Source organism: Anopheles ziemanni, chromosome 2 (genome assembly GCF_943734765.1).
Source record: "Anopheles ziemanni chromosome 2, idAnoZiCoDA_A2_x.2, whole genome shotgun sequence".
Classification (NCBI taxonomy): domain Eukaryota; kingdom Metazoa; phylum Arthropoda; class Insecta; order Diptera; family Culicidae; genus Anopheles; species Anopheles ziemanni.
In genome coordinates this window covers 4656825-4671998 of record NC_080705.1, presented here as the reverse complement: position 1 = coordinate 4671998, position 15174 = coordinate 4656825, and the positions used below count along the sequence as shown (strand labels likewise).

General features: G+C 45.3%; 1 protein-coding gene across 1 annotated transcript; it reads left to right on the top strand.

Moving 5' to 3' along the window:
- The first annotated feature begins 3009 nt into the window (after window positions 1-3009).
- LOC131281522 (uncharacterized) lies at window positions 3010-4185 on the top strand. The gene is made up of 2 exons (XM_058310856.1): window positions 3010-3810; window positions 3881-4185. Exons 1-2 carry the CDS (start codon window positions 3010-3012, stop codon window positions 4136-4138), a joined length of 1059 nt encoding a protein of 352 aa, XP_058166839.1. The 3' UTR covers window positions 4139-4185.
- The last annotated feature ends 10989 nt before the right edge of the window (window positions 4186-15174 follow it).

Genomic DNA, 15174 nt, shown 5'->3' with positions numbered 1-15174 from the left:
CTGCACTTGTCGGGGTTTCCCGGTTGAGCCTGGAATAATTATATTCAAATTTACACCATCCGCTCGGGTCACGTGGGTGTTTGGAAAATAACTTCAAGCCCCTTCGAAACCGGTACCGAAGCAGGGAACGGTGCTCTTCGCGACCGCACATCATCCTTTGGTGATTAACGTCAGTTTCAAGTCGTGCAGCGACAATTCTGGTAACAGACTCGCGACAGCAGAAGCCAGCTGAAGCCCCGTTGGTGGGTTTCCAGATGACTTTGGACTTCGCTGCTTTAAGCTGGTTTCCGGCGCGTCAATCTTCAATCCTTTCCACTCGGCATCGGATCGGATTGTGCCACTGCAAGTTGGCGCCGTTCGGAAGGCAATAGGAAGGCTAATGCAGTGCACCTTCAGACCCACGTTTGCGATCCGATGAGAGGAATTTGCATTTCCAACACCAACAGCTGGCGAGAGACTGGTTTCTTTGGAGAAAAGTTTTCTGCCACACCGAGGCTTCATAGACAAAATCCGCCCGGGAAAAGTTTTCCCAACTCCTTACGCTTCCCACCGTTAATCTTCAACCAAACGCGACACCAGCTCAAACCATGGCACCACGACGTTCTTATCGCGGGGATTTTTCTTTGCTGAAGTAGAAATATCCTCGATTTACCCGTTTCCTCGTGGAAATGCGCTCGGAATGTTTGGCTCTCGAAAAGGCAGCACTAGAAGAAAAACAATTTCCCCGACCCCGGCCAACATGTTTGGACTGCTACGGATCACGGCTCGGATGGTAAATGGTGTGAAGGTAAATATCAAATGCACCGTTTGCAGTGAAATGCATCCACTTGCCCTTTGGTTGAAGTGGTGGATGAAAACAGTTTCCCACAGAAGTTATTTAACCGATGGTTATGGTTTCGGATTGAGTTTGTTTATTGCAAGGAATTGAAAATAGAATATTTTATTTCAGCATCGCGTTTCTATTAAATGTTTATTTGGGTTTGCTGATGTGCTTCTTAGTTCTTAAAGAATATTTTAACTACTTTTTGTTTCACAATTTTTACAATATTATGAGAATAGAATAGAATTTTGAAAATTTTTGATATAATTTTTTGTTAAAATATACAATATTATAGTAAAAACAATTCCATCATATTAATTCTTTAACGGATTGTGCAAGTCACAAGATATTCTGTTTCAAATCGTTTTGCAACCATCCCATGGATTGGACTTTAGCAGAAAATCCTGCAGGGATTCAAAAGAACAGCACCAGTTTCGGTCAGTTTGACGTTGAGAGATGTTTGTTTGTTTTATTTTCATTCCCCTTCCTTGCCACAAAAAAAAACAAAACTCGACCCAGGACGAACGGAAGCCTGAAAGTTTCAAGGCTATAACACTGCAGTCGGAAAACAAATTCCGTCCCGCGGTATTCGTAAACAATAAATGGCCCTCTCCTTTGGCGGGAACAGACGTGGACCACCGCCATCGACGGGGTGTGAGGATATTTACTGCACTTCCGTCCTCACAGGCTCTGGGGCTCCTACCCCCCCTTTCGTTTTCCCAAGCCCCTGGAAGTCTGGAGTTTCGTGCTCAAACCGAGGCAAGCTTCATAAACACGATAATTTAATAACAAAACATTTAAATCCGCCTCAGTGCCGGGGGTGTTATGTTATGTTGGCCGTGAATGACAAAGGGAATGGCTTGAAACAGAGGAGTAGGGAGGAGGAGATGGAGAGGATATAAAGATTAAACCAGCGAGGGCGGCCCACCAGCGGGGAAAAAAACAAAACAATCACGGAAAGGAACCGGAAATGTGGCAATAAGGATTAAAAATGCACCACACTTCCCTCACCCGGCGAGCCCACGTGTTTTTTTATTATTTTTTTCTCCCACCCAACATTGGGTATCGCAACCGAATGTTTACAAACAAATGAGGAATTATGTAAATCGTACCATAAAAACAAATATCATTGCCTTTTACTTTGTTTTCTCTATGTTGGCCCCGTACAATTGTCTCGGGGAAAATGCGGTGAAAATGCTGTTGCCCGTGGTATATTTCCGGATTATCCGCAGGACTCGTTTGGGTTCGTTTTGGGTTTGGTTTTTTCTATTCATCATCTTTTGGATGAAACACCAAAAAAAAAATCCTCCAAATGAGATTTTTCACCCGCGAACTTCATTTCCATCCGGGATTGGGTGTGGAAAACAATTTACTCTCAAGTGACAAAGAAGATGCTTATCTTGCCTCCAGGGCAAGCTGCGATCGATGAATCAACCGCTCTCCAAAATTGCCTTTTTTGGGCAGTTAGGCGCCAATTGCACATGGTCAGGAAATGGTTGAATCCAATTGCGCAATGTTACAAACCATACTTTCTCATAAGTGAGGCTGCGTCCAAGAGAGTATTGGCGTGGTGTCGAGTCAATATTGATTTGTGTGATACTATGGGTTGGTGTAAAAATGGGCTTTGACATTTTTATTTGAATAAATATGATGAGATTGGTGACTTTCCCAAAGCTTCGTTGCCCGTTGAACTTTTTTTTAAATTATTAGTTGAGATCAAATAAAGTATATTCCTTCATCAAAGCAAATTCTAATCGATGGGAAAAAATTCCATTTAAATTTCCAAACAAACCGGCCCTTCACTTTTCCATCAACCCAAGCATGTTCAATTGAGTTTGCCCCCCCATCGCACGCAGCTGAGATAAGATAAACAGCGTGATTCGCGAACACACTCGCCGGCTGAAGGAAAAAAAAATGGGGAGCAATGTGGAGCCATTCGCGTTCACGCAAACTTACGCATTCCGCGGCAAAACCTACACCAACTGGGGATGTATTTAAGCCGGTTCCGTGTGGACCACTCTAAGCGAACTCATCTCTGCAAGTTCATCGTCATCGTCGTCAGTGTGCCCGCGGTATTCGTGCCGACCAGAGCATAACTCTCCAGCCAAAGCAGACGGACAGCCACGGTGTGTGTGTGTTTAGAAAAAGATTAGAACAATCGTCAGTTCTCGTTCCCCAACAGCGCAACAATGGCGACCAAGAAGATCACGCCGATGTTCAACGACTACGTGTACGAGGCGATGCGGCGGATTGCGGTCGAGCAGGGCTTTACGCCGGATCTGTTCTCGGTGGACTTCGACGAGGAGACGCGCATGGAGTGCGACGGGTACGTGAGCTTCGTGTTCAAGGCCATCATCAATGGGGACGACCGGGAGTTTACCGTGTGGTGCAAGGTGCCGCCGAACGACGACCCGCGCTCGCTGGAGCTGTTCAAGCGCGAGTGTCTGTTCTATCGGGAAATTCTGAACGGGTTCTACGAGTTCCAGTCGGAGAAGGGTGTGTCGGAGGAGTCGGGCGAAGGGTTCTACGCAACGCCCCGGTGTTACCTGGCGCACTGCGATACCGAGAAGCCGGAACCGGAGGCCCTGATCATGCTCGAGTACAACGAGGCGTACGAGAAGTGGGACTGGGACAAGCTGGAACCGATCAATGTTGAGCACACGAAGCTGTTGATGCAGCAGCTCGGTCGGTTGCATGCGCTCTCGTTTGCGCTGAAGGAGCAGCGGCCGGAAGCGTTCGAGCAGTACAAGCAGATGACGGACGTGCTGGCGACCCAGGATGGGCTGGTGACGTTGATGAAGGAGTCGTTCGATCGCGCCCTCACCACCATGAAGACGCGCTTCGAAGACGAGCGGGACAAGATCGTCGCCGTCAAGGATGCCGTATTCGAGGCTCTCAAGGGTTACTTCGATCCGGCCCGGGCAGAACCATACTATGTCATCACGCACGGGGACTGTTGGATCAACAATCTCATCTACTCTCACAACCAGGTATGTTCGAGGTACCAAAACCGTCCAGAATGCCAGTTCCCTAACCGCTCGATTTCTTTCATCTTGACAGAATAATGTGGCCACGGGAGTGATTCTTACCGATTGGCAATCCTCACGGTACGCGTCGCCCGTTCTCGACCTGTGCTACTTCTTCTTTATCTCCGCCGGGGAGCAGTTCCGGCGGGAGCACATGGACAGCATGCTGCACCACTACCATGCCGCCCTGGCCGACTTCCTGGCCAAGCTCGGTGGGGACGCGTCGCGTCAGTTCCCGCTCACCACCCTGCTGCGTCTCATGAAGCCATACCGGGACCTGTTGGGGAGTTAGCTCCACGCCCCGTTCCCGCGATCCCGGGAGTAAACGCGGGATACCAATACGAGCCACCGTGTCGACGTTCCGTTGACGCTCCCATCCGATCGGATCGTGGGAATATCATTAATCTGCCCCGCCTCTGGCCACTCAAATCGGGCACAAATGGTCCGGGAGCCAGCCAAGGCTCGTCCGAATCAACCCCGTGTGTGGCGGGTGGAGAAGACACAACGAGACCGAGCCTAATGCACTAGAATGAGGCTATAAATACAACACAATTAGATAAGATATACACGTTGTCGACGCGAATGGACGTTTGTTGAAGGCGTGAACGGGTATGATGACATGGCGGGAATCGACAGCTGGCCGGGTGGGCGCTTGATTTATTGGCTCTTATATCGCACTAGGTATGCCGTTGTTCATAGTGTCAGCAGATAATGATTCGTTCGGCGAAAATTGGATTGTTTCTGAGATGATAACTTTACGAAAAAGTGGACCATATGGATTTCTACCATCGAGAACTTGGTGAAATTAATACTCGTACTTACTTCAGCGTAGTGTCCATCTCCCGGATGTTGCATTTTCCTACTACTTCCTTAATGCAGATGGCTTTTAGCTTGTGAAACTCTATTAATTAAATGGTTACGTTGCCGTTTACCCCACTTAACATTCTGCCTGCTTAAAGTCCATTTCTATACAGAAACAGGACAAACCGACGAAGCACAAGGCTTGCGGACGATGCTCCTAAGGCTACTGTTGCTGTAGCAGCTTCCGGCATTCATAAGTTATTCAAAACGGGAGCGAAATCTTACCCTGATGCGTCCCGTCTTTGCCGAGAGGGTCGGGCATTGGCTTGTGATATCCGATCCGATCCGCCACCGAAGGATACCATCGAGGAGTGTGTCGAACCGAACGGACGATTAAGCAGCAAATTGGTGGCAAACTCCCAGCGCACCGGCCCGGTGTTTGGTGGTCGATGGTGTAAAGTGGTGACTTCCGCTCGTGACGTTTTTGCTGCTGGATTGCGGGCAGTGTTTTGAACGGAAGGAGGGAACGTTGCATAAGTAAACGACCTGCTTCCTTGAAGAAGTACCAGAGGTGAATTAAACCATCCTCAACCAACTGGTTTAAACAGATATTTTAAAGTAGGTTACTTAGATCTTTGCGCTGCCATAAGATAACGAAACGGGGTTGGTACGTTTTGGCCATAAATATCCTAGACTCCCCCACCGCTGGCCCTTCGAATTCCGGTTGCAAACGGAGATTTATTGTTGCACAGAATGGATACATTTCACGGCGTTTTTAACAGCTACATTTTTTCTCCATTTGCATCCAAATGGAGGATGTACACGCTTTCCAGTTTGTTCCTTCCCGTTGGCTCGCCGTTTCGTGCCATGTGGCATTAGTTTTTCTTACGGAATTGTTTGTAACAAGCGGAGCAGGCCGGTGCACTTGGTTGCTTTGATGTGAGTTCATTTTCTTGTTCGCTACCGGAGGCGCTTTTACCGAAAGGGATGCAACGCAAATATGCAGATTAAGTTAAACCTTTTTTTTACGGATTCTTCGCTTGCTCGGGATCGTCGATTAAGTGTCGGGACCCAGTTTAAGACTTCGTTTCGTTCTCGCTGTATTTTCTTCTTCAAACAACAACATTGCACACGAAGAAAAAAAAAGGTTGCTTTAACACACTTCGAAGGATTCTTGGAACAGATTCCTTAAGGCGCTCCAGACGCTCGGTGCGTGATGTTTCTTGCCCTTTCGCCTTTCTGACCTCGTCTCCCGCGGGCTGTTGTTTTCTAGCAGCACGTGCTTGAGGGAGGACAGTTTCTTGCATAGTTCCGAAGCGGCATTATCTAGGAACTATGCCGTCTCCCTCTGCCTCCTCCGCGCTCGTTTCGGTTACGGAACCAGATTTTAGTTTTTCGATTGAATGAATAATCCACCGGCACATGTTAGGTGATGGTCTTCCTTCGAAGAAACGACCAACAGGAACGCTTCCTTTGCATCCTTCTTCAGTAATACGTGGTAGGGTTTCAGCCGTCCAAGGAAGGATGGCAAAGGAAACCGAGTTCAAATCAAAACCCGCTACCGGTTTCCAGCCTCGGTCGAGCCTTGTCTGTCTTGGGTCCCTTTTCAGGTCATCGCATGGTGATTCGATTCCTGACAAGTGTAATGGAAAATCAGGCCCGACGTCGGGCTATTTTTGTCCAGAGAATTCCTACCGGAAGCCACTAAAAAACAACCCGTTGGAACCGTAGAAACCTCCAACAAGCAAGAGTTAAATGTGAATCCTTTAGTCCGTCCGTCCGGTATATGGATACTTTAAGGTTTGAAATCACGTTTCCGGCTGGTTCGATTCAAAATCAATAGAAAGGGCGGTATGATTATGATAATGACATTCATGGTCAAGGCGGGTACAATAAGGGATTTTCCAGCACATGAATCGGTATGAAAGTAGTCCCAATCTAATCAAATGTGATCATATTATATTCATATTCGATTGATTTCTTCGAATTGTACAAGAATAAATTAGACGTTATGTTAACGCAGAAGGAAAAGCCATCTTTAGCAGTTACGTATGATTCAATTCTGCTTTGCTGATTATAGGAAAATATGTTTTTAAAAATTTGTTTAAATTTTTGCAGGCAATCCCGAATTGACTAGTTAAATACTGTATTTATTTGGTATTTTTGAAAAACAGCTGCATGCGCCGCGGTTTGCCTACCTTGAGGGGCTATAACATATTCGAGCTGTAAACAATGTGCTCGAAAACAAACAGCTACACAACAAAGTCTTCGTACAAGGAGAGCAAAAAGAAACATGCCCCGTATGATGTATTTGTTTTCCACCAACATGATTTTCAAAGTATTTATTTTTCCCAACTAAAACACAGTCACAACGTAGAATGACTCAACTTCATTCTAATAATAGCATAAGCTGAAAGGAATGGAGAGGAAAACAGACAACAAATACATCATCGCACGTTGTGTCATCGTTAACGACTGCAGGTATCAAAACTGCCAAACTCGATTAGTCTGCGGGCGTTGACAAAATTAAAGACCAAGAAAAATGTGACACCAGCGACGGAAAAACAACGAACATGCTTAAGGATACCGCAGCCGAAGGGACGAACACGCGTATTGGGATCGAAATAATGTAACAATTTTGTGTGCTTTTCGGTACGGCTTTTTTACGTGACGCTGTTCCGAATGGCGCAATCGTGCGGTCGTCGAACGAGCGATGAACCAGGACGCAAGTTAAATCGAGCAGAAGTTTGATTATTTTTAGAAAGACAGCGAAATCACCGAACCGGTGGCTTTTCCAGCCCGCCAACTTTTTCCCCTGGTTACAAGAGAGCAACAAGCGAAGGACTCGAGAAGGGAGTTACTCAAACAGCTTTCCACGATTCCACGTTCCGCTAAAATTATTTGGTGGAAACGCCGAGCGGGAGATCGGGAGTTACAAAGTGGAAACAACACAAACATCCTTCATTCTGGTGAAAATTTCCGGAGGCAAACCCGTTTTCGTGGGAGGATTTTTGGTACAGAAATATCACTGTGCATGTAACAGGAAGGAATTTATCAATGAGCGTTGAGTTGCTTGCGGCGAATGGGATTCTGGGAGGGGGGGCGAAATTTGATAACTTATGAAAAAAGTTAACTCAAGAGTGAATCAATTGATCCATGAAATGGCGAAAGGAAAAACGGGGAAAGTTTCCATCAGCTATTTCTGGCTACGGAACAAGCTGCTTTTTTCTTCCACCACAAACAAAGTAGAAACAAAGCTATAAGGATTACTTGATTTTGGACGATGATAACTGGAGAAGCGATGGATAAGTTTCACATTAAAAACAAACTGTAACTTTTATGATGGAGCGGAGAAATAAACAGATTTATTTTGTTCATTGGTCGATAATTTGATTTATCTGCTAGTAACTAAGGAGCGTTTTTCTTTTTGTTTTCCGAATGATATAAAGTTCACCTACGGTTCCGTTCTTGGAACCATCTGTGGTTAGTATGGAATAGCTTTTCTGTTTTCCCAACCCCCAATTGGGGCCGAAAACCATACGTCTAGACGCCAGACGCCGATGGCTCTGCCAAGCATCACGATTGGAGGTGCAGATGAGCCGTTATTAATTTTCCGCCACGGTGAGTTTCCCATTTATTATGGTCCGAACGCTACGGCGCAGTACGGACGACCATGTTCCGAACCGGTGTTCGGGGTTGATCGGTCAACATCCTCCATCTTCTCGTGAGTCCTGAGCCTAGAGCCGGTAGATTTTGATAGATTAAACCATTCATCCGTTTGACATGGACTTACCACGGACGGTGCTTTGTCCTGGTTGGCTAAGCGTACGTGGAAAAGGTTTAATCGTTTGATGGAAAGGCGAAAAGGGGAAGTCTCCAAAGATATCTGCAACCTACCAGTGTCGAATCTTGTTAAGCCATGTAGGCCGGGTTCTTTTCAGAGAAACTTTTGCTAATTAACTTTGACCGGATGTGAAGATGTATTTTGTGTTAATAGTATTTGACTTCAAACAATTTATCCTCGTTTAATGTTATGCCTAATAAACGAAGGTCAATATTAAAATACTTGAGAATCATCATTTAGCTGTACGGATATAAAAGTAAACCGAATTGGGTTTCTTTACAAAAAGGCAGAGGCTGCCACGTTACTTTTTATCGTTCATTCCTCGTATCATTTTATGCAATCGTTCCCATTTCTTCCACTCGTTCCAACTGTTGACACCTCTCGTAACATCAGTTCGACGCTTCAAATGGTGCAGTTTCTTTTTACTCCGAAACCCCTTAAGGATGTGTGCAAATATGGGCAAACCATTTCACGGATCATCTCGATGCAAATTCGCCCAACGCCCGACGGCAGGTTGGCTGCACAAAACTGCACCAAGTCCGTGTCGAAGTCGATCGTGGCGTGGTAAGGAAACGTGATCCTGGACGGGGGGTACGAGTACCCTTTCCCGGGGCAAGATCAAATACTTCACACAAGTTCACTTTCCAATAAAGTCGACCTGCCGGGTTCTCGGGTGTGCATTCCATTTGCATGTTTCTTCGTTTCGTAGGAACTTCCGTTTTGGGGCTAGGGGAAGGTGGAGCAGTGCCTTGTCCTCCCGAGGCAGAAGGTCAGAAGGCCTCCGAACCATTCGTGTGAAGCTTTTCTCGATTTGAAATTCCACCAACAGAGTATTGTAACAGTTTCAGATGCTCACCAAGATCCAAGCCGGGTTTCCAAGTTCCCCCGGACGCATTCATGCAATTGGGAAAGTTTTTCCGAGTACCTACAAAGGCAGGGATGGGAGCGGAAACATACTTATGAGCCTCGGCCCATTGGAGAGGGTCGTTTTCTTCATCCTTTACTACATATTATTGCAAACGGGATGTTGCCTGCACGTGTCCTTGCGCGAAAGCACGGCATTAGCCTATCAAAGAGTTCCCGCGGCAATGTCTTAGGAATGGGAAGCAAAAATAGTTGCCGGAGTTTATCATTTTTCGAAGGTTGGCTTTTCCTTTTTCTACCGCCTTCGTCGCTTATAAGATTGTTGAACATTCCAAGGCGTCAAGAGTCGGCAAAAACGGCAAGCCAATAAGAAGTCCTCGAAGCCATCCAAATATCCTCCCTTTTGGGCGAACTTTGTGCGCGAACAAGCCTCTCGAAGGAGGCAAGAACCCGTGAACAATGTGAACGTTACGTACAACAATTTATATGATAATTTTATCCATCCCTTTTCTCCTATCGCACCTACCGTTCGAAAACTCGAAGCTTTTGAAGGGCAATAAGATCTTAGAGTCTTCTTTTTGGATGAAAGCGCGAGAATTTAAATGTAATATGGTTCCCAAGCCGACCCCGGCTGGGTATGAGCATCCTTTTCATTTTTTGGCTATGATGTTTTTTCCCCCGATCGTTGTAGGTTCGGTCTTGGCACCGATCCAGGAAAAATCATGACTTTAGGAAAACCGTCTCGCTTACAGACACGCCGAGGTTCATCATTGACACTTTGATTGCCACCTCCAAGCCGACTCGAAAAGGATGCGGCGGTTCTTTGACCAAACGATTTTCGAATAAAATAGCCAATCGCTTGATATATGATGATGACAACAGGTCAGTAAGCTTATGTTACAAAAGGATTCATACCGCCGATGATTACGAAGCAACTTTGTGTAGTTCAACCGTCCTGACATCATCATAAATCTTGCTGAGAGTGCGTAAAAAACAACGTGACTTTCCAACAAGGTTAATCGGAAAGGATTAGCCTAATCTCCGTTGTTAAAACCCTTTTTCGTAATTAACCCGTGAATTTTGGGAAATGCAGCGATGATTCAGCCATAAGTCACCTCGTGGGTGGATCTTTTCCGCTTAAAGTAATATGATTAGCATAAACAAGTCGGTCCGTTTTTGTACGATGGTTATGGTTGTCTTTGTTCTGAGCTCGGAACACGTTAGCCGTCGTTCTTTTCACGTGTTTTTCTTATGGAAATGTCGAAAAACAGTACAATAAGGTTATTTTATTCGCTTTATGTAAAGTTTACTCATTGCTATTGCATGTTTTATTCAAACAAAGGACTCAAAATGGTTATAATTTACGACATAAATCCTTCAAACGTGAATTTCCTAACAAAGCGTTGATCGGTTCTTGTTGGTTGATAAATGTTCTCAGCCATTAGTGCATATCGAAATCGGTAATAATCGGTTTTCCTAGTAAATCAATATAGACGTTACTGTCGGAAGGCCAAAAACCCATTTCGAAATCCTCTGAATAGCAAACAGTAACAATAAACGCTGGCATGGAAAACCACCGTCGCGCCACCGTGGCCTCGTTTCGGAACGAGTAGACGACATGTTTGGGTAGGCAATGTAAATATAATTGTTACAAATTCCAGCAAACCATCGATCGAACTATGCTTTCGACAAAGCAGCAAACTAACGCGGGCAGCTACTTATGTCAGTCATTATTGTACTCCTTCTCCACAAGGACACCCCGAGCTGTGGGAAAGTTTTCCTCGTGAAAGGCACGCTTTCCCTCGCTTGATAATGTACTCGACCCTAGAGGGAGAAAAAGGGAACGAGGGGCCATTTTTCCATTCATACCATTATCTTATGCAAATCGACCGACGAAGAGACGGGTTTTACATTCATTCGGTTCGGTTGTGCTGACAGTATCTTGACTTACTTACAAATAACCCTTCTCGGTGAGTGTTAAATCTGTCAAAGTTTTGGCGAAGGAAGGAAGCTTGATGCCTATCGGTGGGAAACAGCTGGATGGAATGGGAACGGAAGGAACCCTCGTCACGAAGGGAATGATGTGCGAAGGAGTGATTTCTGGTGACTCTCTACTACATTAGCGGACCTTAGTGGTAGATTTGTAGAACGTATTCTTACTTGCAAAAAAAAGTTTAAAAAGTTACTGGTAATGTTAAAGATTAGAATAAAAGTGCGATTATGTTTTCTCAAGAAACCATAGCTCCAAATAACTGGTATATTGACATTTTCAGGAACAATATATCCCTTCAATCCTCTTCTTGATTCTTAGAAGCCATTTACCATCTTTTTCGAGCTTTTTATTGTCGTTCCAAAAGCGTATACATTTTTTTTTCCAACCGCTGGAAACGATGAAACGAGATAAAAATAATTACTTACCATCAAAATTTGATCTTATCGTATCGTATTTTGTCCGATTTTTCGGTTCTTTGCGGTTAGCCTCTCGAGGCGCAATCTGGATACCCAGCTTGACGACACTGAGACACTCAATTCCGCCGTAATTATGGCATAAACCTCTTACGGCATCTTTTCTTTAGCCAGATCTTTTCCCACGTTGCTACGGATTTGTCAGGCGGCAGCATTTGTCTCGACATAAAAAGACCTTTTCGCCAGTAACGACGCATCAAATCTAACTATAGCCCTGGTCGTCCACTTGAAAGGGCTTCCGCAAGATCGTGTTGGCCGTGACCGGGTGTTCCCTACGGATTCCCCCGTGTTTTTCATTCATCTCGGGCTCCTTTTGGCTCCGTCCCATTCCGGGGGAAAACCGTCAAGACTCATTCATGAAAATTCGCCCATCCGTCGTCGGGCGGTACTATTTTAAGCCGGCGGTGTCCTGCGTGTAGCCTTGACTTTGTTGCAGTTGGATGAACCTTTCCCCTCACCGCTTTGTGTGAAAACGTTTGGCTGCTTTGCATCAAACAGTCACGATTATTTCTTCCGGTGTTTGCCCTCCCTTTTATCTGATGGGTGCTTTTATGCAACAATTCCAAAAGGGGGGGACACAAGATTTTCAGTGGCATTTCAATGCAAATAATGGACAACCACGGGGAGATAAACGGGCCTCTTTCTTAACCCCAAAAAAAAGCTTATCGTTCGCGTCGGTCCGTACCCCAAACGGCAAACCCCGGCAAAGGGATGAACTTTGCGAACAATATTGTTCATCCGACCGGGGCGTTCATGCAACATCGGCACAATCGTCGTGACACGCGCGCCAGCGTCGTGCAACGTGTCGTCGTGATCGTCGGGATGAAAGATTTCGCCTCGCGGACGGTTTCTCGGTTTTCAAGTTCAGTTTCTATTTGCACGCGGTGTCGAAAAGATTGCTCGCGAAGGACACGCGGATTTGTTGAGGAAAACGTTGCCGCCCGCGGGAAAAATACGCGCACCACACGGCGTGGTGGTATGGTGCGGCGAGGAAAGTGTTTTCTTTACCAAAACAGGCGAACTACGGGTGGATAAAGTGTTCTGTTCCTGCAGCGAGTGAGAATAAATTATGGTGACAAACGATTCTTTAACGTCAGTTGTAGTAAAATCTCAGTGTCGGCCGTTTTAGATTTTACATAGTGGAAATTTGTGGAAATTTGAGTAAGTGTGGCTCTTCTGTTCGAGCTAACCCTCGTTAGGAAACTAAAAAGCAAAATAAAAATACCGAGTGTGGTTCGTCCGCAAAAGAGCTCAGAAATCTGGGATCAGTGCTAGCAAGTCTACGTGTGCATTTAAATCAGTTGTTTGTGCCGCACGTGTGTGTGAAAATAACACCCCAAGCTGCAAGTTGAGCAATGATGTGATGTGATGTGATAAGAAACCACCTCGAAGCAAAGGAAGGAAGGAGGAGTTCAATAAAGGACCGGTGTCCGATGTTTTGCGAGCTCACTTTGCTCAAGTGCCAATTACATTAAATCAATAACCGCGAGTCCCAGGGTGTTGAGGTGGACCTAAACCCCATCCCCAACCCTTCACCGTCATCCGGATCCGAAATCAATGCTGCCGGTGGATGGGAATGTGATGTTCACTACTTTGTAACGGAGCTGACCTCGACCTGTCGACACGGGAAGTGAATTAAAGTGTTCCTAGGTGCGCGAGGGTCTGTGTGTGTGTGTGTTGGGCAAAGTTTCCCTAACGGTTTTCCACAAGTGCACGCCCAAGACCCACACTCCCTTTAAAAGGAAAGATTTTTCACCGAAACATGACGTCGGAAGGTGAATAATGGCAAAATGTTGAGGCAACGCACGGATAGGTGAAGACACCCTGGGTGCTGAAGGTGGGAGGGGCAAGGTGAGCGGGCATTTCATAAATCAACAGCTTCGCGCGAAGCAAAGTGTGTTTTGTCACTCGTCGTTCGGTTTCGTCTTTATTTCCGTCTGTCAAGAGAAGCACTTCGTCTTTCGGTGTCCGTTAAATTGCCTGCGACGACGTTTCAATTGATTGGATTAAGGAGCTGTTGGATCTTAGTTTTTTTTTCTCCGGGGGCTTGGAAGGAAAAAGGGAAAGTGGGAGAGTAAGCATATATATTTTGATTTTTGGAGTACACACACACATACAAGGACACACCGAATCGCATTTGGATGCCTAGGAATTGTCCCATTGACGAACGTCGGGATCCATAAGCTGCTTGAATTGACGGATTAGGTGGCCCCAAAACATTTCTCTGTCGGTGACAGCCATTTCTTTCCCGAGTTCTTTCACCTTCATTATCATCATCATAGTCTTCCTCAACGTCTTTATCTGACGTCTTGCGTTGTCTTAAGTAACTCAGATAGGGAGTAAAGCATCTTTTTTGTTCTACGGTCCCGATTTGTTGGTAAGTGGACAGTTTGAAAAGATGCCCACTCAAGGCGCCGTTTGATGAGGGTCCGCCCAAGACACAATCGCGTTACGTTTCCTCCTTCCCCGTCTCCCGGAACGATATCCTCGTTTCCATTGATTAGCGCATGAATGAAAGACGGGCCGAAGATGGGCTGACGATTGGCCCTCTGGGGATTTATTCTCCTTGTTTTGGGCTATTTTTAGCACCGAAGAGGTCGCTAAGCGGATGATGAGTGGCCAAAAATACTAAGGGAAGCATCCCCCATGATTAAGCCTATTACATAGGACAGCATTTTGCAAGACGTCCGCATCGGATGGGGAATGAATGGAAACGTAATTTTGGTAATGAGTAGAGGAAGCAAAGAAGAAGTTCATTTATTTTACATAATCATTTCATTTCTTCCAAAATCCCGTTATCAACCTAAGTTTCTAAGAAATGGCTTCTGAAATGAATCAGATTGCATTTCAGCCTGTGATTGTGACTTGCGGATATCACGTAACGTTGATTGTTGGGCAACAAGGATCAAATGGCATGGTCAGAATCTTTCGGTTTCTCAGAAAATTGTATTCGCAGCTCCTGGGTATAAGGAATGTTGCATAACATAAGTCACTTCTAGAAAACTTGTAAAGAGGAAAAAAAACAAAATATGTGCGAAATATTTATTATATTAATGTGATGTAAACAAAACAAGATATAAGTGATATAAGATTAGTATAAATAGAAACATTAGGAGTTATTGTAGAAAACCCCCAATCAGACAAAATCATCATAAGATTTACCATAGATGCACAATCTCTAAAGATCAACCATTCTGCCTTTGTAACTTTACATGTATACCTTTGAGCAAATATTGCGCAACGTAACACATACTTCACTTCGGGAAATTTGGGAAAAAGGCATCCTCTCTTCTTAATCCTTTAACCTACTAACCGCAACCGGTTTGCAGATTGCGTTGGAAACCAAGCTGTCC

Coding starts and splice junctions, on each gene's coding strand:
- LOC131281522 (XM_058310856.1), top strand. CDS start 3,010: ATGGCGACCAAGAAGATCACGCCGATGTTCAACGACTACGTGTACGAG. Junction 3,811..3,880: donor TCATCTACTCTCACAACCAG/GTATGTTCGAGG, acceptor TCATCTTGACAG/AATAATGTGGCCACGGGAGT.